The 27,140-nt window shown below is 45.3% G+C and overlaps 1 protein-coding gene across 1 annotated transcript; it reads left to right on the plus strand.

The window, feature by feature from the left end:
- Positions 1-24,996, plus strand: DIPK2A (divergent protein kinase domain 2A). The gene is made up of 3 exons (XM_038749860.1): positions 1-669; positions 19,271-19,574; positions 23,081-24,996. Exons 1-3 carry the CDS (start codon positions 10-12, stop codon positions 23,410-23,412), a joined length of 1,296 nt encoding a protein of 431 aa, XP_038605788.1. The 5' UTR covers positions 1-9; the 3' UTR covers positions 23,413-24,996.
- Positions 24,997-27,140: the final 2,144 nt, after the last annotated feature.

The raw sequence follows: 27,140 nt of genomic DNA on the forward strand, positions 1-27,140 counted from the left end.
GTTCCCGGGATGTGGCGGGGGGGCCCGCCGAAGCTGGGCCGCGTGTCCCGGCTGCTGAAGCTGGTGGCGCTGGTGGGCGTGCTGCTGCTGACGGCGCTGCAGTCGCCGTCGCTGCTGGCCTCGTGGCAGCGCAACGCCCTGGCCGACCGCCGCTTCCTGCAGCTGCACAAGTGCCCGGCCTGCTTCGGCACCAGCTGGTGCCGCCGGTTCCTGGGCGGCCAGGTGGCGCTGGAGGCGTGGGGCCGCCTCCGCCTGCTGGACTTCCTCAACGTGAAGAACGTCTACTTCGGCCAGTCGGGCGAGCCCCGGGAGCCCGGCGGCCGCCGGCGGGTGGTGCTCAAGCGGCTGGGCTCCCCGCGAGAGCTGGCCCAGCTCGACCAGGGCATCTGCAAGCGGGCCACGGGCCGCCCGCGCTGCGACCTGCCGCAGGCCCTGCCCCGGACCGAGTTCGCCCGCCTCAACGGCGACGTGCGCCTGCTCACCCCCGAGGCCGTGGAGGGCTGGTCCGACCTGGTGCACTGCCCCTCGCAGCGCCTGCTCGACCGCCTGGTCCGCCGCTACGCCGAGACCAAGGACTCGGGGAGCTTCCTGCTGCGCAACCTCAAGGACTCGGAGCGGATGCAGCTGCTGCTCACGCTCGCCTTCAACCCGGAGCCCCTCGTGCTGCAGGTCGGGACCGGGGGGTGGGGGGAGGAAGGACCGCTCCCTTCTGCCGCTGCTCCCTTTCCCGCGCGGCTCCCGGAGCGGGGGGGGGTTCCCTCTTTCGCCGCCAGGGGGCGCCCGAAAGCAGTGTGGGGGGGAGAGAGGGTACCCCCCCTTCACCGCCGGGGGGCGCCCAAAAGTAGGGGGGAGAGGGTTCCCCCTCTTCGCCGCCAGGGGGCGCCCGAAAGTAGTGTGTGAGGGAGAGAGGGTTTCCCCCCCCTTCACCGCCAGGGGGCGCCCAAAAGTAGTGTGGGGGGGAGAGGGTTCCCCCCCTTCACCGCCAGGGGGCGCCCAAAAGTAGGGGGGAGAGGGTTCCCCCCTTCGCCGCCAGGGGGCTCCCAAAAGTAGTGTGGAGGGAGAGAGGGTTCCCCCTCTTCACCGCCAGGGGGCGCCCAAAAGTAGTGTGGGGGGGGAGAGAGGGTTCCCCCTCTTCACCGCCAGGGGGCGCCCAAAAGTAGTGTGGGGGGGAGAGAGGGTTCCCCCCCTTCACCGCCAGGGGGCGCCCAAAAGTAGTGTCGGGGGGAGAGAGGGTTCCCCCCCTTCACCGCCAGGGGGCGCCCAAAAGTAGTGTGGGGGGAGAGAGGGTCCCCCCCTTCGCCGTCAGGGGGCGCCCAAAAGTAGTGGGGGGGGGTGGAGAGGGTTCCCCGCCGCCAGGGGGCGCCCAGAGGTAGTGGGGGGGAGGATTTCCCCCCCTTCGTCACCAGGGGGCGCTCAGAAGCAACGGGAGTCTCCCCCCCCCCCCCCCGCTGCCCCAGAAGTAGTAATAATAGTAGTAGTATTAAGCGCTTACTACGTGCAAAGCACTGTTCTAAACGCTGGGGAGGTTACAGTAATAATAATAATAATGATGTGACTGTGAGCCCACTGTTGGGTAGGGACTGTCTCTATATGTTGCCAATTTGTACTTCCCAAGCGCTTAGTACAGTGCTCTGCACACAGTAAGTGCTCAATAAATATGGTTGATGGTAATGATGGCATTTATTAAGCGCTTACTATGCGCAAAGCACCGTTCTAAGCGCTGGGGAGGTTACAGTAATAATAATGATGGCATTTATTAAGCGCTTACTATGCGCAAAGCACCGTTCTAAGCGCTGGGGAGGTGACGAGGTGATCAGGTTGTCCCACGGGGGGGGCCTCACAGTCTTCATCCCCGTTTTGCAGATGAGGGAATAGAGGCACAGAGAAGCGAAGTGACCTGGCCAAAGTCACCCAGCTGACAAGTGGCGGAGCTGGGATTTGAACCCAGGACTTCTGACTCCAAAGCCCTGGCTCTTGCCACTGAGCCACGCTGCTTCTCTAAGCAGCTGGTGTGTGCCCCCCCCCCTTCGTCGCCAGGGGGCGCCCAGAAGCAACGGGAGTTTGTTTTTTTTATAGCATTTATTAAGCGCTTACTATGTGCAAAGCACTGTTCTAAGCGCTGAAGGAGATACAAGGTGATCAGGTTGTCCCACGGGGGGCTCACAGTCTTCATCCCCATTTAACAGATGAGGGAACAGGGACAGAGAAGTGAACAGCTGACAAGTGGCGGAGCCGGGATTTGAACCCACGACCTCTGACTCCAAAGCCCAGGCTCTTTCCACTGAGCCATGCTGCTTCTAGGGGGAGAGTTCCCCCTCTGCCGCCAGGGTCGCCCAGAAGTAGTAATAATAATAATAGTATTAAGCACTTACTATGTGTAAAGCACCGTTCTAAGCGCTGGGGAGGTTACAAGGTAATCAGGTTGTCCCACGGGGGGCTCACAGTCTTCATCCCCATTTTACAGATGAGGGAACTGAGGCACAGAGAAGTGAAGTGACTTGCCCAAAGTCACACAGCTGACAAGTGGCACAGTCGGGATTTGAACCCACGACCTCTGACTCCAATGACCAGGCTCTTTCCACGGAGCCACGGTAATAATAATAATGATAATAATGATAGTATTTGTTAAGCACTTACTATGTGCAAAGCACTGTTCTGAGCGCTGGGGAGGTTACAAGGCGATCAAGTTGTCCCACAGGGCGCTCACAGTTTTAATCCCTATTTTATAGATGAGGCAACTGAGGCACAGTGAAGTGACTTGCCCAAAGTCACACAGCTGACATTTGGAGGTGGAATTTGAACCCGTGACCGCTGACTCTAGACTGTGAGCCCACTGTTGGGTAGGGACCGTCTCTATGTGTTGCCGACTTGTACCTCCCAAGCGCTTAGTACAGTGCTCTGCATGCAGTAAGCACTCAATAAATACGATTGAATGAATCATTCATCCCATTTTACAGATGAGCTAAGTGAGGCACAGAGAAGTGAAGTGACCTTCCCAAAATCACACAGCTGACAGTTGGCAGTGCCGGGATTTGAACCCATGACCGCTGACTCCAAAGCCTGGGCTAGCTGCTCCGGCCCCACAGCTCCCGTAGTTAGCAGTAGTATTCATCGTATTGAGCGCTTACATTGTGCAAAGCACTGCACGAAGCGCTTGGGTGAGGCTTAGTGGAAAGAGCACGGGTTTGGGAGACAGGACGTGGGTTCCAATCCCGGCTCCGACACTTGTCGACTGTGACCTGGGGCAAGCCACTTTAACTGCTCTGCGCCTCACTTAGCTCCTCTGTGAAATGGGGATGGAGACCGAGCTCCACGTACCTTGTATCTACCCCAGCGGTTAGAACAGTGCTTGGCGCATAGCGCTTAACAAATACCATCATTATTGCTAATAAGAAGCATGGCGTAGTAGAGCACGGTGCTGGGAGTCAGAAGGTCATGGGTTCTAATCCGAACCCTGCTGCCGATGTGCTGTGTGACCTTATTCATTCATTTAATCGTATTTATTGAGCGCTTACTGTGTGCAGAGCACTGTACTAAGCGCTTGGGAAGTGCAAGTTGGCAACATATAGAGAGGGTCCCTACCCAACAGTGGGCTAACAGTCTGGAAGGGGGATTTACCTTAGGTAAGTCGCTTTACTTCTCTGGGCCTCAGTGACCTCATCTGTAAAACGAGGAATAAGATTGAGCCCTATGCTGGGCGGGGACTGCGTACAACCCGACTGGCTGGGCTCCACCGCAGCGCTTAGTACAGTGCCTGGCATCTAATAAATGCCATCATTGTTAGTATCAGATGCATTCCCCGGAGAAGCAGCGTGGCTCAGGGGCAAGAGCCCGGGCTATGGAGTCAGAGGTCATGGGTTCAGGTCCCGGCTCTGCCAATTGTCAGCTGTGTGACTTTGGGCAAGTCGCTTCACTTCTCTGGGCCTCAGTTCCCTCATCTGTAAAAGGGGATGCAGACTGTGAGCCCCCCCGTGGGACAATCTGATCACCTTGTAACCTCCCCAGCGCGTAGAACGGTGCTTGGCACATAGTAAGCGCTTAATAAATGTAAAAAAAAAAAAAAAAAAATCCCTGCCCACAACGACCTCACAATCTAGAGGGGGAGATGGACATTAATATAAATAAATAGATCTCAGACCTCTCCCTCCCCCCACCCTTTTATGGGATTTCTTAAAGCGTCTGCTAAGCGCTGGGGGCACATGCAAGATCATCATCATCATCAATCGTATTTATTGAGCGCTTACTGTGTGCAGAGCACTGTACTAAGCGCTTGGGAAGTACAAATTGGCAACATATAGAGACAATCCCTACCCAACAGTGGGCTCACAGTCTAAAAGGTCATCAGATTGGAAACAACCCCCGTCCCACCCGGGGCTCACAGTCTTCATCCCCATTTTACAGACGAGGGAAGGGAGGCGCAGGAGAAGTGACTTGTCCAAGGTCACACAGCAGATGAGGGCAGGGGCTGGGATTAGAGCCTCGGGGGTTGGAAGGGAGGGGACCGTCCCTTCGGTGCTTGTTTCCCAGGCCCTGCATCTGTCCCGCAGTGCTTCGCAGAGGGTTCACTGCACCTTCACCCCGGCTTCGCGAGCCCTTCTTTGCCACGTGGCTGGAGGAGATGATCGCATTTAGTTCAGCGCTTTGCCCACAGTGAACGCTCAATAAATACGGTTAAGTGCGCTAGCCAAGGGGCTGAACCCCACCGAGGAGGAAAAAGCAGCTCCTCGCCCCCCGAAAATCTGGGTGCGGAGCCGGAGGGGGATCCCCGCCTCTCAGGGAGCCTTAAAAATGCCCAGGACCCTTCTGCACCGGCCCTCGGAAGCAGCCCGTGCTCAAGAAGGGCTCTCCAAGCTTCATTTTTAAGAGCTTGTTTCTGCATAGTAAAGGGAGTCCAGTTTCAGAGCTAAAAACTTGCAAAAAAAAAAAAAAAAAAAAAAAGTTGGTTCCCAGGCTTAGAATCCAACTTCGTTCCTGAACTATTCGCTCTTGTTAGAACTGTAGTAGCTGACTTTGGTATTGTGTCAAAAAGAGCAAAATATTCCATTTATATTTGTATTTCCCACCTCCCCCAGCGTTCAGTACAGTACCTGACATGTAGCGCTTAGCATAGTATTGTTATTATTATTATTATCTTAACACTTTAATCTTCTAAATGTAGCACTCTGCCCCCACGCCCTATCTTTTAAGAATATGGAATCGTAAATATCCAAACCGTTGCTGGCAGGAACGGATGGGATGATAATGAATTGGTGAAGCGTTTGCCCCTTAGTTTTATACAGTTTTCCCCGTCCCCCTGTAAGGAAAGCCCCGCTATTTTTCTGGTCACCTATGGACCGTGATAAGTGATACAATTCAACCAAAGTGGTTGGGAATCCTAAGGGCTTCCTTAAATTCGACTAGATTACAATCTGTGGGTTCCCTTATCCGGTGTGATCCTAGAGGAGCCCAAGTACACGTATATATGTTTGTACATATTACTCTATTTTACTTGTTCATATCTATTCTATTTATTTTATTTTGTTAGTGTCTTTGGTTTTGTTCTCTGTTTCCCCCTTTTAGACTGTGAGCCCACTGTTGGGCAGGGACTGTCTCTATATGTTGCCAATTTGTACTTCCCAAGCGCTTAGTACAGTGCCCTGCACACAGTAAGCGCTCAATAAATACGATTGATGAAGTACACAAACTGTCTCCCAAGCTCAGCACCCGATCAAATAGCACTGATTTGGTAATGTGGGGTTGGGGAGAAGGAATGTCTTGAGGGAAGAGAAGCTCCAAATATGAGTGAGTTAAGTAACTCATTTACTTCCCCGGGATTAAGGAGACTGCAGTGTGATCCAACCAATTTTAAGGATTTTTAGCCAGAAAATAGATTAACTTTAGACCTATTTGTGATGGCAAAACCAGCATTTTTTTAAAAAAAAAAGGTTAGTAAAGTAGTTCTTGAGGTTTGGCTTCAAACTTAAAAATGGTTTGCCTTTGAGTTCAGCTATATCTTACTAAAGTCTCCTTTTAAAAATAACTCCATGCAAATTAATTGCACTGTTCCCTAAAAAAAAACCTTGTGAAATTGTTGACTTACTGGTAGAATTTACATCTTCAAAATGTATAAACTAAATCTCTGCAACGAACTCCATCCAGATCTGTGTCTGGTTAGTCACCATTTACAATGCAGGGGAAAAACAAGTCTTTTTTGGGGGGTGGGGAACTGCCGATCCAACTACATTGGCAAAAATTAGTGTTCCAACTTTTCAATCTTCAGCACACAGCTTCCTCTTCCATCTCTCCTCACCCTCCCCTTAAAAAAAATACCGTTGGCTCAGTGCAAAAGCAAACATTCCTAGAGTGTGTGGGAGGTAGGAGAATGTTTATGTGACTCTAAAGTTCCTTTCAGTGTAGAAAAGTGACAATAATATCAACAACGAGGAACTCTAAGCAGGAACGGCTTCTTTTCCATTCCCTTAAACTTCTCTTGAGATTTACTTGGGAGAAATCAAAGATCTGAGGAGGAACTCTCAGTTATCCCCTTAGAAAAGGAAGTGATTTTGTTGCTGACATCGTATTTGTTATGTTTTAGCCTTGTGAAAGTCCTGAATAAGCTAAGCACGGCAATCAATCAATCAATCAATCGTATTTATTGAGCGCTTACTGTGTGCAGAGCACTGTACTAAGCGCTTGGGAAGTACAAATTGGCATCACATAGAGACAGTCCCTACCCAACAGTGGGCTCACAGTCTAAAAGGGGGAGACAGAGAACAGAACCAAACATACCAACAAAATAAAATAGGATAGATAAAATAAGTAGGCAACTGGTTCTGCTTTTCGGTGGGGAAGCTGCTTGGCTCTGTGCTGTAGCCTGTCTTTTAAAATGCCAAATTCATGGTGTTTAAGAAGCTACAAGCAGGGGTAGCACCGAATAGAGGCGTTTGGATCTGAAGGGAGTGAGAGATAGTCCGAGGGACTCTTTGGGCCTTTTTTTAATCACCCAATTCTAATTAGAGCCGGTAGCAGCAGAGTCTTTTGGCAAAGAGCTTTAAAAGGTGTAGCGTTACTAACAGTACATTGGTGCGGCCGGAGAGGGAGGTGGAAGGAACGGGCGAGTCAAGGGGTCCGGGATTTGGGGTGGCTGGTTCTGAGACTGTGGACAAGCAATGAGGGCTGGGTTACTGTATCCCTGAGTGGGAGGTGTGGGTGTGGGGAGAAAGGGTAGCAGCAAAGACACCTCACCATTGGCCTCGAAGCTCTCCATCACCTCGCCCCCTCCTACCTCACCTCGATTTTCAAAATCTACAACCCAGCCCGCACACTCCGCTCCTCTAGTGCTGACCTTCTCCCTGTGCTTCCATCTCGCCTGTCTCCCCGCCGACCCCTCACCCATATTCTGCCTCCATCCTGGAACACCCACTCTCCTTAGATTTGACGACCGTTACTTCCCACCCCCCTTCAAAGCCTACACTCCTCCAAGAAGCCTTCCCTGACTAAGCCACCTTTTTTCTCCCACTCCCTCTGCATCACCCTAACTTGCTCCCCTTGTTCTTCCCCCTTCCCAGCCCCACAGCACTTGTGTACGTGTCTGCAATTTATATTATTTATTTATTATATATAAAAATAATTATTATTTATTATTATTAATTTATTTATCATCATCATCAATCGTATTTATTGAGCGCTTACTGTGTGCAGAGCACTGTACTAAGCGCTTGGGAAGTACAAATTGGCAACATATAGAGACAGTCCCTGCCCAACAGTGGGCTCACAGTCTAAAAGGGGGAGACAGAGAACAGAACCAAACATACTAACAAAATAAAATGCATATCTATTCTATTTATTTTATTTTTTGTCAGTATGTTTGGTTTTGTTCTCTGTCTCCCCCTTCTAGACTGTGAGCCCGCTGCTGGGTAGTGACTGTCTCTATGTGTTGCCGACTTGTACTTCCCAAGCGCTTAGTACAGTGCTCTGCACGCAGCGCTCAATAAATACGATTGATTGATTGATTAATGTCTGTCTCTCCCCACCCAAGTCCCCAACCAACACCCCAGGACTGTAGACTCAATCTGGGCAGGGAATGTTTGTTTAGTGTTATACTCCCAAGCGGTTAGTACAGTGCTGTGCACACAATAAGTGCTCAATAAATACGATGGAATGGAAGAATTAGGGAACATGTAGGGCCGATTTTCACTTGTTGTGAAGGATAGGTTTTTCTTGATGGTAATAATAATGGCAATTGTTAAGTACTTACTATGTGCAAAGCACTGTTCTAAGCGCTGGGGAGGTAACAAGATGATCAGGTTGTCCCACGGGGGGCACACAGTCTTAATCCCCATTTTACAGATGAGGTAACTGAGGCACAGAGAGGTTAAGTGACTTGCCCAAAGTCACACAGCTGACAATTGGCAGAGCTGGGATTTGAACCCATGACCTCTAATTCCCAAGCCCGTGCTCTTTCCCCGAGGCACGCTGCTTCTCTCATAATAATTGTGGTATTTAAGTGCTTTACTTTGTGACAAATGCTGTAGTTTTTTTCTTACCGATTGACTTGGGTTTATTTGATCTCTCTAATTTTTAGCAGGATCAGAAAAGGCTTTCACAGTGAGTTATGATCTTGGACCTTGATAGGTGGAGATGATTTGAGCTGATACACCCAGTGACTTGGAGGGTTGTGAGGCCTTTTTATTAGAGGTTAGAAGCTCAGCTTCAGATTTATTTGAGATACGGATTATTTTAAAATGGCAGTGATTAAGGCATGTGGAGTGAGCTTTATCTCTAGCCAGTTTAAAGGTTTTGACGGCAGGAAGCCCTTCATTCGTAATCGATGTAATTTTCATACATCTTAAACTGGGATTAACTCCAGAGAGTCTGTTTCGGTCTCTTCCTTTTAGACTGTAAACTCGAGGGCAGGAACTGAACCTTTTCCTTATTTGTACTCTTGAGTGCTTAGCTTCACTCGCTCTGCAAACAGGCACTCAAATACTAATGGCTTTGCTGAAGGTAGAAGGCTGGCTGAGATGATTTCACTGTCTAGCCTGATCCTAGGATGTATTCAAAGCCATAAACTCGAGGGCACGCTGGAACCCTTCTTAAATGTGGAATCCCTGCATGCTGGATGACCATCTGCCCGAACCAGTTGGTCTTCTGCCATGTCCCTTGTCTGATTCTTAATTCATGTGATGGGGGCTGGGAGGGGGGAGTGGGTGGAGGGGCAGTAATAGCACTTAGAAAATTCCCCGGGCAGTCCTGTGATGTGATGATAATGATGATGGTATTTGTGAAGCGCTTACTATGTGCCAAGCACTGTTCTAAGCGCTGGGGTAGATACAAGGTAACCAGGTTGTCCCACGTGGAGCTCACAGTCTTAATCCCCATTTTACAGTTGAGGGAACTGAGGCACAGAGAAGTTGTGACGTGCCCGAAGTCACACAGCTGATGAGTGACAAAGCCGGGATTAGAACCCGTGACCTCTGACTCCCAAGCCTGTGCTCTTTTCACTAAGCCAGTTTGGAACCACTTACCTTTAGTTGAACTAATAATTATGATACTACTATGTGCCAGGCATTGTGCCAAGCCCTGGAGAATCTGATGAGATACAGTACCTGTCCCACATGGAGCTCAGTCAATAGGGTGGGAGAGCAAGTATCTTACTTTCATTTCATAGTTGGGGAAACCGAGGCCCAGAGAAATTTCAACTTTCAACGGCCATTGGCTGTGCTGGGTTCAGACCCCAGATCTTTTACTCCCTCTAACTGTAATTCAAGTGTCTGTGTTCCCTGGTAGATGGTAAGATCCTTCAGGGCACAGATCATGTCTTCTGCCTTTTCTGTATCCTCCCAAGAGCTTAGTACAGTGCTGTTCACTAAGAAGGCACTCAGCAAATACTCTTGATGATATTTGCAGTGCTTCGTTCTGCTTGTGACGTCTTAGGTATGGGGTCTTCGCCATACCCTAAGAGCCACCCTCTTTCTGGCCCATCCATCCGCTGCTTTTGTTTTCCAGCATTCCACAGCCACGAGACTTTATTGCCCTAAAAGTGTTTCCTCTTCTATTTACTCTTAAATTGGTCTGTTGTCATATCTCTTAAGTGAATGTTTGGGAGACTTGTACTTACAGTGACTGCAAATCTTTGTTAAGTAGGCTGCGATGAGCTGTCCAAGTAATGTAAGGTGGCACCCACCTAGATTATCACCTGTCAGGCTGGTGAATTCCAATTGCCTTCCCTGCCAGTCCTGCATTTATAGCTCATCGCGGCTGCAACAGTTGTGGATATCAGATTGATTTTTTTTTTAATATCACACTATTTTGAGTGTATCTGTAGTGCCTTTCTTTTATTTGATTCTTACCGATTTTGGTTGCAGTGGACTTGATTTCCCTAAACATTCTTTCTTAGCTGCGAGTGAGTAATTGAAGAAGGAAGGGAGTGTCTGGCTCTGATTTTTTTTTTTTTTGTTTTTTGTTTTCTGTTTTCTTTTAGACTTTGCTTTTTTTTTTTTTCCCTCCCTTCCCCTGGTGTGGGGCTTGTGGTCCAGAAAACAGCTTAAACAGCGCTTTTAAAATCAACCTTAGCCAGTTTAGGCTGGAGAGGATGAATGCCTGAAGGCCAACCCTGGTCCTTGGTTGTGAACTGCAAAGCTTAGTATTTGCGGGGGGGGGGGGGGGGGGGGGGGGGGGGGGGGAGAATGCTCTCTAACACCAGATATTGCCAACCCTAGACCAGAATTTCATTGCCTAAATTGTGAGCTATCCAGTAGTAAAAAGCATTTTGGTACTAAATTAATTTTCTCTTTGCCTTTTGAAATTCCAATATTCTTAAAAACCAGTCCTTGTAGACTGCAGTGCAAAGGAAATAATAATAAATAATGATGGTATTTAAGCGCTCACTATGTGCCAGATACTGTACTAAGTGCAGGGGTGGATACAAGCAGATTGATTTGGACACAGTCCCTGTCCCACGTGGGGTTCACAGTCTCAATCCTTATTTTACAGATGAGGGAACTGAGGCCCGGAGAAGTGAAGTGATTTACCCAAGGTCACACAGCAGGAAAGTGGCAGATCCAGGATTAGAACCCATGACCTTCCCAGGCCCATGCTCTATCCATTTTGCCATGCTGCTTCTTCAGAACCTCAGCATTGAAAGTGTGAGAAGCACCAGTTTAGCTGTTAAAATTCTGCTTGCTTTATTATTCTGGTCCAGTATATTATGTGGACAGCAGAAATTAGGGCACATGGTTCCACTGGAAGTGAAGTAAAAATGAAACGGGGGAGAGGGGCAAGAAAGTGTTGAATCATCCCTGTAACTACATTAGGTTCCCCTCCCAGTCAGTCTGTGCAATGGGTGACCACTTTCCATTTAGTCCCCCTTTTCATCTGCCATGCCATGATAAATTCCAAAAGTGCTAGGACAATTAGGTATATGGTTACCCTGTTTTTATAATCTCTGCAGTGGCCTATGAATTCCCAGTTATGGCTGTGACAATTTCTGTGGATTTTTCTTTATCCAAGGTTTTACATCCAACTAGGTGGGTCAGGTTTCTCCAAATGCTGTCTCTGGATTGGGTTTGTCTTGGATCCCTCCGCATCTAATTGCCTTTTAAGCCACTCAATCGACCCGGTCAGTCAATTGTATTTTTTGAGTGCTTATTGTGTGTGGAGCACTGTATTAAGTGCTTGGGAGAGTACAGTGTAACAGACACATTCCCTACCCTCAACAAGCTTACAGTCTAGAGGGGGAGATGGACATTAATATAAATGAATTACAGATATGTACTTAAGTGCTGTGGGGGTGGATAAAGGGAGAAAATGTCAGGGCAGAGCAGAAGGGAGTGGGAGAAGAGGAAAGGAGGTTAGTCAGGGAAGGTCTTTTGGAGGAGAGGCCTCCCTCCCAAAGTGCTTAGAGAAGCAGTGTGGCTAAGTGGAAAGAGCATGGGCTCGGGAGTCAGAGGTCATGGGTTCTAATTTTGCTCCACCACTTGTCAGCTGTGTCTTTGGGCATGTCACTTAAATTCTCTGTGTTGCAGTTTCCTCATCTGTAAAATGGAGTTTAAGACTGTGAGCCCCACGTGGGACAGCCTGATTTCCTTGTACCCCCCCCCCCCCAGCACTTAGAACAGTGCTTGGCACATAGTGCTTAACAAATACCATGATTAGTAGTAGTAGTAGTAGTAGTAGTAGTACAGTGCTCTGCACACAGTAAGTGCTCAATAAATACAATTGAAAGAACGAATGAATGATCTACTGCAACCTAACCTGTACATTTCACTCTAAAGCCCACCAACTCTGTTCTATTGTACTCCCCCAATTGCTTAGTACAGTGTTTCACACTCAGTAATATTGATATTTCTATCTCCCCACCTACCCCAATGCCCACATCCTCCCTCTGGCTTGGAACTCGTGGTTTAGTGGAAGGAGCACGGGCTCGGGAGTCAGGACCCAAGTTCTAATCTCAGCCCTGCCACTTGTTTTCTGAGTCATATTGGGAAAGTCACTTAACTTTTCTGTGCCTAGGTTACCTCATCTGAAGAATGGGGATTAAGGCTACGAGCTCCCAATGGGACTTGGACTGTCCATCCTGCTTATCTTGTTTCTTCACTTAGTACAGTGCTTGGCACATAGTAAACAAATAATAACACTAACCATTATTATTAAACATATGCCATTTTTTGAAAAAAAAAGTCTCCCCTTTCCCACAGACCTTCTTTCCTCACCTTCAAAGCCATCCTAAAATCACATGTCCAAAGGGCCTCCCCCAAACTGAGCTTTCGCTTCCCCTACCCACTTTCTCCTCTTACCTAAGTACCCAGACTGAGCCCCTTCCTTCCTCTCCCCCCCATCCCCCTCTCCATCCCCCATCTTACCTCCTTCCCTTCCCCACAGCATCTGTATATATGTATATATGTTTGTGCATATTTATTACTCTATTTATTTATTTATTTATTTTACTTGTACATATCTATTCTATTTATTTTATTTTTTTAGTATGTTTGGTTTTGTTCTCTGTCTCCCCCTTTTAGACTGTGAGCCCACTGTTGGGTTGGGACTGTCTCTATATGTTGCCAATTTGTACTTCCCAAGCGCTTAGTACAGTGCTCTGCACATAGTAAGCGCTCAATAAATACGACTGATGATGATGATGAAGTACTCTTTTATTTGTTAAGCTCTTACTTGTGCCAGGCACTGTACTAAGCCCTGGGGCAGATACAGGCTAATCAGATTGGACACAGTCCGTGTCCCATGTGGGGCTCATAGTCTTAAACCCCATTTTACAGATGGGGTAACAGGCACAGAAAAGTTAAGTGACTTGCCCAGGGTCACACAGCAGACAAGCAGCAGAGCCAAGTCCTTCTGACTCTCAGGCCTGTGCCGTAGCCACGAGGCCACCCTGCTTTTTCTAAGCTTTGGATCTGTTCCCCTTAAGCACTTGACAGTCACGCCACCCATGGAACTCCTATCCATGTTCGTAAACTCTGCCAATTCCCTTATCCCGTAATTGATTTTAATGTCTGTCCGTCCCCATTTCTCCCTTCCATCCATAAGCCCCTTCTTGGCAGAGAGCGGATCTGCCAACTCTATTGTCTTGTACTCCTCTAAGAGGTTAGTACAGAGCTCTGCGCTCAGTAAGTACCATTTATTGAGTTTGGATGCCGACTCCTGAGGATTTTTCATATTTATTGAGCGCTTACTGTGTGCAGAGCACTCCCTCACCGCTCCTCTGTAGCCTGTCACAGGGCTGTAGAGTTTTAAATGCTAGGAAGGTGCTCTTGGAAGCCTGAGAAAACCGGCTGTCAATCAGCTGCCAATTTGTACATGGGTACAAATTAGTCCCACGGACATGACCAAAAAACTGTACCTATATATTGGTGATCTCCCCTCACTCCCAGTCCCCCAGCCTGTTAGGAAGGGGCTTCTGGCAAGCCTCGATTTAAATCACCCTTTTTTGGAGGAAAGAAATTCTTTCAAACAAAAAAATTATCCATTTGCTTATGAAGTTTATCTGGGCGCTTGCGTTCCTCCCCTTCCTGTCCCATCCCCTGACCCTCAACCCATAAATAGCGTGGAAGCAAGAATTTAGGCATGATTCATATTTTGCGACAACAAAAAACTTACCAAACACATTTATCTCTTTAAATATGATAGAGGGAAGAGGCAAAAGAAAGGAATATCATTTTCCAAAGCACAGATTAAAGTGCTTATCTCCAACACTGATAAACTCATCTCCAGAATGATTATTGAAATACCGGATCCCAGACTATTCTTGTTGAAGATTTTAGCGGAATGCCTCTTTGGTTTTCGATCCAGGGGCATTTTAAAATTTGTTTTGAATGTCAGATGATAAACTATAAAAGAAAAAAAAAGTCAGTTTGCCAACCAGTCCATGTGGTATGTTGACTTAGTACAGTGCTCTGCATGCAGTAAGTGCTCAATAAATACGATTGATTGATTGATTTGAGTGTTTGCTGTACATGTACATCGCTGTGGAGAGCTCCAAGAAATGGAAGACAGGACTTAGTCCTTGGATCTGGTGACATAAATGTTATGTACTAAAGTGCACAAGCTAGGTGTTCTTAAAGTAAGGTTCTTAAAACTGAGCATTCCGCTTTTCTGAAGGTATTGTCAAACTTAAAGAAGAGGCTTTATAAAATTTGTACAAGAGCATAGATAGCTAAAGTGGTTGCTTTGGACCCATTCTTAAAATAGCTGGCTTTTTCTTTTCTTTTTTGAACTAGAACCTTAGGGATTCCATCTTAACATTCAGGCACTCCTCTTGCAGAGGGAGATGAGTCAGTTTGTTTATTTCAGACCGGGACCTTGGAATTAAGCCACTGTCAATACATCCAACATTGCTACCAGCGTGTTCCGAGGGTATATGGTAGTTAGGGAGGAAGTTTGTGGCTTTCTTTTACAGAAATGATGGCTTTACTAGAGACGAGTGGTTTTTTTTTTTCCACTTGAATACACTGACATCCAAAACCTTATATCTAATTGTTGCAAGGTTGCCTGATTAACAATCTTCGTTAAAACAAAAAATAATTTCCTTGCTTTTGGAGTTTGGGAGTATGGATTTTACCCCCTTCTCCTCCCTTCCTCCTCCCCCCCCCCCCCCCCCAAATAGTGCAGAGGCAGGAATTTAGGTAAAATTCATATTCTGTGATTTACAAAAAAAATTTACTAAAATTGATCTCTTTGAGTGCTTAAATATGGACTCTTCCAATGGACTATCAAGCCTGATGTAAAGTCCCTAAAGTAGGCGATGGCGTGCTTGACGGAATATTGGAATTGCTGCAAGATTCAGGGTCAGCCTCTCCTTGAAAGATGGCTCTGGGTGTGGGGGGCGATCAGAATAGAAGCCATGGAATAAGCTTAGCTTTGTAGTTCAATTCTTAACTGTTGGTAAAATTCCTTCTTGCATTTCAGAGCCTTGCAAGTGTAACTTTATACAGTTCATTAAAGTGTGTCTGCAGTTTTTCCATGTTGAGTAGATTGTCAAACAGGCAGATCCACCATTTACACTGAAAAGCCCCATCAGCGCCCTGCTTGGTAACCTGGTGGCTAACTACTTCGTGCCATAAATGGGAATTTACGTGATATTCTGGAACCCTAATTTAACCCCTGCCCCCATTACATTTTGGGGTAGATTTCAATTGTTTTTAATTTCCTTTAGAATAAATGTACTTTTGTTGAGTTACTCCACAGTGAGTGCAGACTTTTTTGAGGTCAGCCTTGACGACTCTTAAATAATCCACAAAAGATGCATTTTGTCCTACCAATGCCAGTTTAAACCCATTCATTTGAAAAGCTTCCAAAAGTGTGGACAGCAAGACAAAAAAATCCTGTAGTCTCTTATGTGAGGCATAATCTGAATCTGTTACCATTGCCAAAACTGTTGCTGCACTGAGTGTTTTATATTCCTACACTTGCTGTTTATCCTCCTGTGCTAGTGACTTGGAAAATGAAATCTGGGTGGGGGTTGTCCTCTGTTGGTTGGAATGGGGCCAGTAACAAGGAGTAGTCTGTACATTTTCAGATGTTGGCAGAATTCCCTCATCTTGTTGTCAAAGAACCATTTTATTATCACAAAGGAATATTTGGATCAAGCGTACAATGTAGCATGTGAATTTTATACCAATATTGTTCTGGGGGGGGGGGGGGGGAACGGGTGGGTTGCAAGTTGTTTACCAGACCCAAGTATTCATATCGAAGCACCAATACTTCAGATGCTGCAGGCAGTACAAGAAATGTATGGAAAGCTCAATTCCTCCTTCGTAACTTTCCCTGAGCTTGCCTTGCAGTGTCCAGAACAGTCCCAGAGTTCAACACCGTGCCTCACTGTGGGTGGGAGAATGAAATAGCTAGCAGTAAGGAGTGTTTCCAAAAGATAGCTTGGTCTGGCACGTTTGTAGGCCACCTGCAGCTAATTGATCATCTGTGCTGCGAATCAGAATGGCCTGGTGGAAAGAACACAGGGCCCAGGTTCTAATCAGCAACTTATAAATACAAGGGAAGCAGCATGGCTCAGTGGAAAGAGCACAGGCTTTAAAGTCAGAGGTCAGGGGTTCAAATCCCTGCTCCGTCAGTTGTCAGCTGTGTGACTTTGGGCAAGTCACTTAACTTCTCTGTGCCTCATCTGTAAAATGGGGATTAAGACTGTGAGCCCCCTCAACCTGATCACCTTGTAACCTCCCCAGCACTTAAAAAAGTGCTTTGCACATTATAAGTGCTTAATAAATACCATTTATTATTATTATTATTATTATTGGTGACCTGTGGCCCTTGCTTCCCAAGTCAGGTTGCCTGGAAGAGATTAAAGTTACAAAACCGCTGGAATAGCCTTGATCCCGAGCAGTTATCTCAGAAGCCTTTGCTGTCAAACAGTCCAGGAAGACTGTTGTTGAATTAATGTTTTCCACTGTTCAAGCGACTGTATTTATTGAGTAACTGTTGTGGACGAAGCACTTGGAAGGCATACGTGATCCTTGCCCACAAGACGTTTATGGTCTAACCCGGGAGACTGACACAAGATGATTTTATTTTTTAGCTGGGAGTAAGAAGTGCTTAAACAGCAGACCCTAAATTGTCGCGTATTGAGTAGGAGGGATGAAGGGGGTGCAGAAGTGCTGAGACAACGATTGGGAGGGTGTAACCTGGGGAAAAAGGAAAATGGAATTTGTTAGGTACTTAGTAAGGGCCCAGCATCTTTCTGAATGCTGGAGTCGTTCGTCCCTGTCCCACATAGAGCCACAGCCTAAGCCGGAGGAAGAATGGGAATTCAATCCCCATTTTACAGATGACAGAGCTTCATGAATTAATTTTACTATACTGATTAAAAAATAAGGCAAGTTCCACCGGGTGACAGCCCTAAAACTAGTCTGAAAACAACATTGCAACTTCAGAACATGATCACCTGAGATCTGGACTTGATCTTTATGGTCTGAGGAAGGAAGCCCTTTAGTCTGACACTCTTACCCCCAATATTTTGACCCAAGCTCTTTCCTGTTGGTCTCTTGGCTTGTTGGGGGTAGTACTGAAACTTTCTGAAGGCACCACGAGCCCAAGAACTCTAATTTTGAGGGAAAAGTGGATGTTTAAAAGAAGGCTTCTCTGTTCTTTACTCCGTCGAATTTTCAGTGACCTGGTTTGTTTAAAGAAATTCCTTGAAAGTGAAATGGGTGTAGACCGAAGAATTTTATAAACTAGTTTAGCAAAACCTTCATTTCAGAATGTTTTTTTTTTTTCTCTGAACAGCTATCAAGTACAGTAGGTGACTTGTTTTAGCTTCCCTTTCTACAATCAGGCGTTGTTGCTGATGACCACACAATATGGCTCAGTTTCAGAAACTGGGCAGCGTGAAGCTGCATGACATAGTGGATAGAGCATGGGCCTGGGGGGTCAAGGAGGTCTTAGGTTCTAATCCCAGATCTGCCACTTGTCTGCTGTGTGACCTTGGGCAAGTCACTTCTCTGTGCCTCCGTCACCTCCTCTGTAAAGTAGGGATGGAGACTGTGTCCAACTTTATTTGCTTGTATCCACCCCAGCCCTTAGTACTGTCCTGGCACATAGTAAGCGCTTAACAAATATCATTATTATTACTGTTAATAATAGAAACCCGTTAGGTCACTTGTACATTGAATGCATCAGTGAGTTTCCAAGAGGGTTTCTGTGGCTTGTCTGGTCTGATTCCAGGTTTAAGCATCAGTATTAGGAGGGTTTGCAACTTGGTATTTCCAGCCCTATTGTTTGTTTCTACCTACATTGCAGCTGGTCACGCTGTTGACATGTGCCCTCACAGTAAAAGAGGCACACAGCCCCGTATCAACTCCTGATGGTTTTTTTTACTCTGTTATAAATGTTTCAAAACCTCAAATTATTTTTTTCAGGTTTTTAAACCTGTGGTATATTATACCTTGTTCCCTGCTCAAGGTATTTTTTAAAAAAACAAATTTCTTGGACCTATTTGCCTCTTACCAGTTAGAAGCCTCAGGCAGCTCAGGTCTGCTGGATGGCCTCCCTGTACGAGGAATCGGTCCTTTGAAGGAGCGTGGTTATTTTTTATTTTTTTATATATATATTTTTGAGGTGGAATATGATCAGTTTCCCATTTTGCCCTCCATATACTTTGGAAAGGTTCTGCAAGGATGAATTGGATAAATTAGATAACACTCCCCCGATGCTGTAAGAAAAGAATTCAGGTCATTATACTGAAGAATTCTGGGCTCTTTTGGCCACTGGGGAACACTGAGAACGGATCATTTTTCTCATCATTTGTAAAATCTGATGAGGGCTTTTCTATATCTGGAAACATAAATATTCATAGCTTTAGAACAATTGCAAATATGGATTTATAAATCTTAGTGACTTTTGAAAAGAGAACTATTTCTTTTGAAAATGAAGACTTATCTAAGATCCACAACATAGATGTGTGTTTCATTGTTTCTTAATGTAACATTATAATGGGAAGCAACTTTAAACTAAGCTGTAAAAGTTGTTTGTATGTGCTTTGTAACGCCATCCACTACCAAGTGGGAGGAGAAATCTAGGTCTTTCACAAATTTACTGTAGCAGAGTGGCGTTTATTTTTTATTTCCCAAGTACGCTTACTGTAGCAGCCTTGCAACACCCAAATTCCTCAGACTAGTAAATACTTGCATTAGGTATAAAGGATCTGTAACAAACAATACAGGGTTCTAAATGTATTTTACTACCCAGAATTTATTTGGAGTTTAATCTTTGTGGCCGCTGCAGATTGCATCTCTATAAAATAAGTTTTTATTTTTTATTTTTTTAACAGAGCTTTCCATCAGATGAGGGGTGGCCATTTGCAAAATACCTTGGAGCATGTGGAAGGATGGTGGCTGTGAATTACGTGGGAGAAGAGCTTTGGAGTTACTTCTATGCCCCGTGGGAAAAACGAGTGGATCTGGCGTGGCAACTGATGGAAATAGCTGAGCAACTTACCAACAATGACTTTGAATTTGCACTCTACCTCCTTGACGTCAGCTTTGACAACTTTGCTGTTGGTCCTAGAGATGGGAAGGTGATCATCGTGGATGCTGAGAATGTTTTGGTTGCAGACAAAAGATTAATCCGACAGAGTAAGTGTGTGACTTGAATGGTCACTTCCTCTACTCGTCCACCCCAGTCCTCAATTGCCCTTTCTTTGAGTACTCTTTTTTTGTTTTTTCTTGAATTTAATCATGCTTCAAATAGTTAACAAACCAGTCTCAATTAAGAATACAACCACTGGAGTGCTTTGGGGATGAAGAGAAGTTGTAGCTTTAGAAGCTAATTATCTGGAGAATGTCAATCTATCCAAACCAGTTGGTGGGGAAGGAGGCGCCTGATAGCCGACTTCTGCCTGTTTAGTTATATGGGCTGCTGCTGATGGCTAAAGCCCATCTCGACAACTGACCCTGCTTGTGTGACCTCAGGCAATTAACTTGATTTCTGTAAAAACCCGTGTCAACAATTTAAATTTCAGGCTAAAAATCCCCACAGTTGGTCCGGAAGAGACTGAGCCGCTGAGGCTCTCCTTGAGTTTTATCTGTCAGTATTAATGCTCAATACTTCGAATTGTTCTCAAGAATTGGAAAGCTATGTTAAAATATAAAGGGGCCTTTTCAAGAAGTCACTGGGGAATGCTGTTAAAAGCTACACTTGGTAGCATTTACGGGCTTTGACTTCATCACAAGATGGAAGCCAATAAAATGTTCGTAGATGCTCTTCAAGACGTAAATGCAGTAGCACCAGTAATAGATGAGGCACACAGATGGAAATTCCTGGAAGCTCAGCCTTCTGGTCTAGCCCTAATGTTGCTATGGAATACAAGGAGTTAGGGGATGGGAGAAACCCTGGAACACTGTGGCATCAGCTTATCATCATTATTGAGGTATGTAATGCTCATGTGCCAAGCATTGTACAAAACGCTGGAACCGATACAGTATATAAGCCCGTTGGACAAACCCCAGTTCCACATGGGGATCACAGCTTAAGAGGGAGAACAGGATTGAATCCCCATTTTACAGATAAGGAAACTGAGGCACCGGAAAGTTAAGTGACTCAGCTGAGGTCACACAGCAGGGAAAGTCTCCACCAGTCCGTCTGACACAGGATGTGTTCATGAATCATGCTGTGGGCAGGGGACATGTCTGCCAACTTTGGATTGTACTGTCCCAAGCATTTAGCACAGTGCTCTGGATACAGTAAGCCCTCAGTAAATACCATAGTTTCAGAATTTGAAGCAGATGATAATGGTGCTAAGGTTAAATGAATCAATCAATCAATCGTATTTATTGAGTGCTTACTGTGTGCAGAGCACTGTACTAAGCGCTTGGGAAGTACAAGTTGGCAACACAGAGACAGTCCCTACCCAACAGCTGGCTCACAGTCTAGAACGGGAAGACAGAGAACTAAACCAAACGTACTAACAAAATAAAATAAATAGAAATAAGATGTGTTGCCAACGTGTACTTCCCAAGCGCCTAGTACAGTGCTCTGCACACAGTAAGCGCTCAATAAATAATCAATCAATAAATAAGAAAGAAATAATCAATAATCAATAAATACAATTGAATGAATGAAAAGTAGCAATAAAAGGTCTATCAATCTGGCATCTCCACAACGAAAACGGTAACACTGCCGTCTGTAAAATTAAAACTGTGTATGTCAGGACCCAAGTCCTGACAGACAAAAATTGATATTTGTTCAGCTCAATCTAGGGCATAAAAATACAAAATAATCGGTCTCTAAATACACCACAATTCTGTTTGAAGTTGTGGGGGCTCTCTTAGGGTTTTCAACAACGAATAGTAATTCTCCCACACACTCAGCGCTCCCCCAGGGTTTAGTACACCCCTCATATGTAGTTCAAAAAGATTTTCCAAATAGTCGTACTTGAGCGCTTACTGTTTGCGGAGCACTATACTGAGTGCTTGGGAGAGTACGATACACCTGGGAATGAACAAGACTCTTAAAAAATAAAGCCAGAAGTAATGGCTATTCCTTTTCCTTGGTAAAACGGTGGTTGTGCCATCCAAAATGGTCTTGCGCGACAGTGAAGAAGCACCTAAACGTAACGCGTTTCCCCAACTCAACTTGGAGTCACAGTAATAGTTTCTAGGATGCCTAGGGCAGTCTCATCACGCTGAATAAAAGATCTCAGCCCAAGGTTTTAGAAAACTGACGCGCGCGCGCGCGCGCTAGGAAAGCGCAGCTATTCAGAAGCCGGCTTGTACATTGAAGATTAATCAGATGGGACACAGTTGCTCTCCCACCCAGGATTAACAGTTTGAGAGGTAGGGAGAGCAGGTATTTTCCTTCCCATTGTATAGATGAAGAAATTGAGGCACAGCAGAATACGTGGCTTGCCTCAGGTCACATAGGCAAGTAGCAGAGCTGGGATTAGAACCCTGGTCACCTGAGCCCCAGTTCCAGGCTTATTCCACAAGGAAATGTCCCATTTGATGGTAACTTTTTTTTTTTTCTTTCAACCCTCTAGTTTCACAAAGATAACAGGTCATCAAAAATACATTCTTATCTTAAGGATTTAACTGGTGGTGTCCCCATTTCTCCCTCCCTCCCCAGACCGGACCTCGGCCTTTTTCTATCTACCCTGCCTTGATCCTAACATGTGCCCAGTCTGGAACACTAGGGTAGCTTTCCTTGAACTAGGAAGGCTTATTTATCACTCTGGCTGACAAGTCAAATCCTCCCTTTTAAAAATCAATTTAAAGCCCTCTTGAGCAACTCCAAAGCACTGAACTAGGTGCTTTGGACAGTTCACAAGAATTAGGAGACATGATCCCTCCTGTTAAGTTGTCTTCAATCTAATAGAGACAGACACTAAAATGAATTAGACAGGAGGAGGTAATAGGATATGAAGAAAAGTGCTACTGGGGAGGTGGAAATATTGAACAGATAGAGGTGGGATCCGTGTAAGAGTGGAGATTTGCTGGGGTGAAATGCAAAGTGCTTAAGATTTCCTTTTGGCTGTGTTGCACCTGCCTGTTCACTCCCAGTCCCTCTCTACCTTCTCCGGACCCCCTTGTATATCATCATCATCATCAATCGTATTTATTGAGCGCATACTATGTGCAGAGCACTGTACTAAGCGCTTGGGAAGTACAAATTGGCAACATATAGAGCCAGTCCCTACCCAACAGTGGGCTCACAGTCTAAAAGGGGGAGACAGAGAACAAAACCAAACACACTAACAAAATAAAATAAATAGAATAGATATGTACAAGTAAAATAAATAGAGTAATAAATATGTACAAACATATATACAGGTGCTGTGGGGAAGGGAAGGAGGTAAAATGGGGGGAATGGAGAGGGAGACGAGGGGGAGAGGAAGGAAGGGGCTCAGTCTGGGAAGGCCTTCTGGAGGAGGTGAGCTCTCAGTAGGGCCTTCTCACACTCCGTCCCTAACACCCACCAACTCCACAAAGCCTCTTATTGCTTGGTCACTTATCCTTTATGAAACACACGCTGAGTCAATTGTCTTTTACTTAAAGGACTCAAAGTGTTTTATTTGTATCTTAGTGGATCACCTTTTTTTTCTTTCTTTCTTTCTTTCTTTCTCCTCCCCCTGCCCCCTTCACAGACAAACCCGAAAACTGGGATGTTTGGTATGAAAGCAAGTTTGATGATTGTGATAAGGAGGCCTGCTTGTCGTTTTCTAAAGAGATCCTCTGCGCTCGGGCCACCGTCGACCACAATTACTACGCTATCTGTCAGAACCTCTTATCTAGACATGCCATCTGGCGTGGGACGTCTGGGGGGCTGCTTCATGACCCGCCAGCCGACGTTGCCAAAGACGGCCGACTCGAGGCCTTGCTGGATGAGTGCGCCAACCCAAAGAAGCGATACGGCCGATTCCAAGCGGCGAAAGAACTACGGGAATACCTTGCACAGCTAAGTAATAACGTGAGGTAGTCCCTGGCGAATTTCTGCTTACGCTGGCTGAAACTCCACGGCAGCTTGCAGCCAAACAGAAAAGTGGAAACTTCTTCCTTCAGAAGATAAACTAGTGAAATCAAACACCTAAGCCCAGCAAAATGTCATTTCAAAAATCACATGATGCTCATCCGCAAAGAAACATGTACTCGCCTAATTAAGACTTGAGCTCCAATTGGCTTTTCTTTTTTTTTTTCTTCCCCCGAATGCCTGGGGGGCATTTCAGGGAACATCGAGATCACCGAATATGAGCCTGGGTAGCTTAATTGGCTTGTGTGTCAAAGGGGACCTGACATACTGTGCATTAGCGTCACAACTTTGTAACGTTCATGCGTTTACTTGGAAAGTCAAGTTAGTCTGGCCTGTTTTAGAGGCCTCCTTCCTCCTGATGTGCGGGGTTTTTTTCCATTTTTATGTTCATTTTATCGACTTTGTATACATGCAGGTAAATGTAGGTGTTTTCAGAATTAATGGGTTTTTCATTTAATGCTGTGTGGTACCTATGTACTGTGAGGGCAGGATTCCCAAGGTGACTGTCTACCTTTTTTTTTTTAAGCTGGATATTTTATGTGTATATATCTGTTTTGTTTATAAAAGTAGGCATATTGTCATAAGGTTCTCTTTTTTTGTTACTGTGGTTCTGTGCAACAACTTGCATGAGATCACTTGGAATTAATTGAATGGTTATACAGCCTCTGCCAGTAAGTATACCTGTCTGCAGAGCAGAAGATCCTTGCCCTGTCATTTTAAGCAAGCTGTCATTAAAGACTACCAAATGATTGAGGGGAAAATACTGCAAACGGAGATGAAATCCACATCCTCTGACTAGCTCTTAGAAACACAAGGCGACCCACAAAGTGTAATGGAGTAAAACCTATGCCAAAGACACTGGTTGTACGTGTACATTTTCCTAAACTACATTTTTAACAACACTTAAGTTTACCTGAAAGATCCACTTGCCTCTTAAGTGATGAGTGATGAGTTCCTCTGGTTTCTGAGAAGTCAAACCACCACTTGCAGCATGCACTAAAGGTGTTATTCCCAAGGCAGTGACTATTCACTTTTTTTTTTTTGTGGGGCTTTAGCTGGGAGCCTATTTTTGATTCAAGGCAGAGTGGAGCTCTTCCAACACCCCCACCTCCGTTGAGGTAAATCAGATGCTACAGTGAGCCGGAGCACTTTGCTGCTGCTGATAGGGGCCTGGCTTAAAATGGAAATTGGGGTGTCTGTGGGCCTTAGAACCCCTAGGAAGTTGTTCTCCGGCGGCAGTATAGATATTTGAAATCAAAACAGCGTAAATGGTATGCACACCCGAATGATGATCATGGATCGTAAAAATGCACTTTGCTTGTTGGCCCTATTGGAGCTCTGTTAGCAATCTTGGAGCTGCCCTCTTCTAAACGTTGGAAAACCTAGCCACTGTACGTTTCTATAGAGCAAAGCGTGACACCTTAAAATCAACGGTTTCAGGAGATCCCTTTGACTGGGGAATCAAATAATAATAATAATAATGTTGGCATTTGTTAAGCGCTTACTATGTGCAAAGCACTGTTCTAAGCGCTTGGGGGGGGATACAAAGTGATCAGGTTGTCCCACGTGGGGCTCACAGTCTTAATCCCCACTTTACAGGTGAGGTAACTGAGGCTCAGAGAAGTTAAGTGACTTGCCCAAGGTCACACAGCAGACGTGGCGGAGCCGGGATACGAACCCATGACCTCTGCCTCCAGGGCCGTGCTCTTTCCACTGAGCCACGCTGCTTCTCTGTTTAGCAAATACTGTTGCTAAACCTAAATGAGGGCTTTTTTGTTTTTCTTTCTGGAGCAAAGGGGAATTGATTTCAAAGCTGAAGAATAATGAGGTCCAATTGATCAAATTCATACAACTACCGCTAGATTGTGTTATGGAAGTTTAGGTTTGCAGATTTGGCGTATGTAGTCATAATTTAGCTCTTGATGGGTACTTCTACTTAGCATTAAAATAAGGCTTCCTATGGTTTGTTACCCCACCCCCAGGGGAGGTGGTTGGCAAGGTAACTTTTGTTGTGTTTACCTTTTATTTACCCAACACTCAAACTTGCGAGTCATCAAAATTTGCATAGTTCTTGATAGAAGGAACTTTCTTTAAAAAGGAATGTGTTAACCTCAGAATAGTCACCTATACCAGGCTCAGACTAAAAAGGGTTTGGTTTATCGCTGAAGTTGATACCGTTTTTTTTTTTTTTGTGATTGGAATGTGATTATGGACAGTAAACAAGACACTGCCAGTCCTGATTGCTACCTGAGGTGGATTTTAGAACTGCCACTTCCCCTATTGGATTTGGTATGGGACTCGGAATTCCTTAGAAATAGGCTGCTAAAACAGACGAAGAAAATAATTCGGAATTTTAAAAACTACAGGGAACGCAGATGTGAAAAGCAATAAATATTTTGTTCGACTTGCACCTACCAGATATTTATTCTACAATGACAGTTTATATTTTTAGCCATTGCCCATCAGCGGACAAATGTGGTGAAATATTTTTGAATGAGACGCTTGGGGTTTGTATGTGCATCAAGATTGTCTTTTTGTATCGTAAGTTACTGTTTAATTTGACTATTTTATCAGACTGTCTCCCTGTGCCTTTATATAACAAAGTTGTTTCTACAACTTTTAATCTTAATAAAGAGTACTTTAAGAATCAGTGTCGCTTCAGAGTCTTGTCCTACCACTGTGCAGGCACCGGTAATGAGGGAGAGGTGGTGGGAGGGTAGGGCCAAAGAGATTGGATCTGCCCTCTCAACAGGATGGACTCTGGATCATAAACTGAATGTGAGTTTACATATATATATAAAAGATATATATATATTATATATTATCATATATTTTATATATACTATATATATATAAATTGAATGTGAGTTTACTTATATATATATATGTAAACTCACATTCAGTTTATGATCCAGAGTCCACCCTGTTATATATATATATATATATATACACACACACACACACACACACCTGTCTCCCTCCTTAGACTGTAAGCTCGATGCCTAACTGTATTCTCCCAAGCGCTTAGTACAATGCTCTGCACATAGCACGCAAATACCATTATTTCTAATGCAGCAAAATATTGGCTACGTATCAAAAGACCTATTTGCACCCAACAACTGACCTTGTAGAGAGGAGGTATGCCGTTGAATTTAGGGGTGGAGAGGGGAGTTGGATATATTGGGGGGTTTTTTTGTTTGTTTTGCTGCAGGATCAGACTCACACCCCCATCAAACATGGAAGGGCAGGAAGACTCTTTCAGGTTTTGCTCCCGCCTTTCCCAGGATGGCACCGGCTTGAGGGAGCATGCTATTCCTCCTCCAAACTGCGACAGTTGTGGAGCAAAGGTGACTTGAGGGGGCTGATGGAGCACATAGGTGAGTTTTCTATCCAGAATTCCCAAATCCCTTTGGGGAGTCTGTCCAAAAAATCCTCTGAGCCATTAATTGCTCATTCAAAAACCTCCCAAAATATCAAGTCTGGAAACGCTAACTTCAGTAAGCAACGTAATAATGGCATTTATTAAGCGCTTACTATGTGCAAAGCACTATTCTAAGCGCTAGGGAGATTACAAAGCGATCAGATTGTCCCACGGGGGGCTCCCCATTTTACAGATGAGGCACAGAGAAGTTATATGACTTGCCCAAAGTCACACAGTTGACAATTGGAGGAGCTGG

The sequence above is a fragment of the Tachyglossus aculeatus genome, chromosome 1, assembly GCF_015852505.1.
Source record: "Tachyglossus aculeatus isolate mTacAcu1 chromosome 1, mTacAcu1.pri, whole genome shotgun sequence".
Classification (NCBI taxonomy): domain Eukaryota; kingdom Metazoa; phylum Chordata; class Mammalia; order Monotremata; family Tachyglossidae; genus Tachyglossus; species Tachyglossus aculeatus.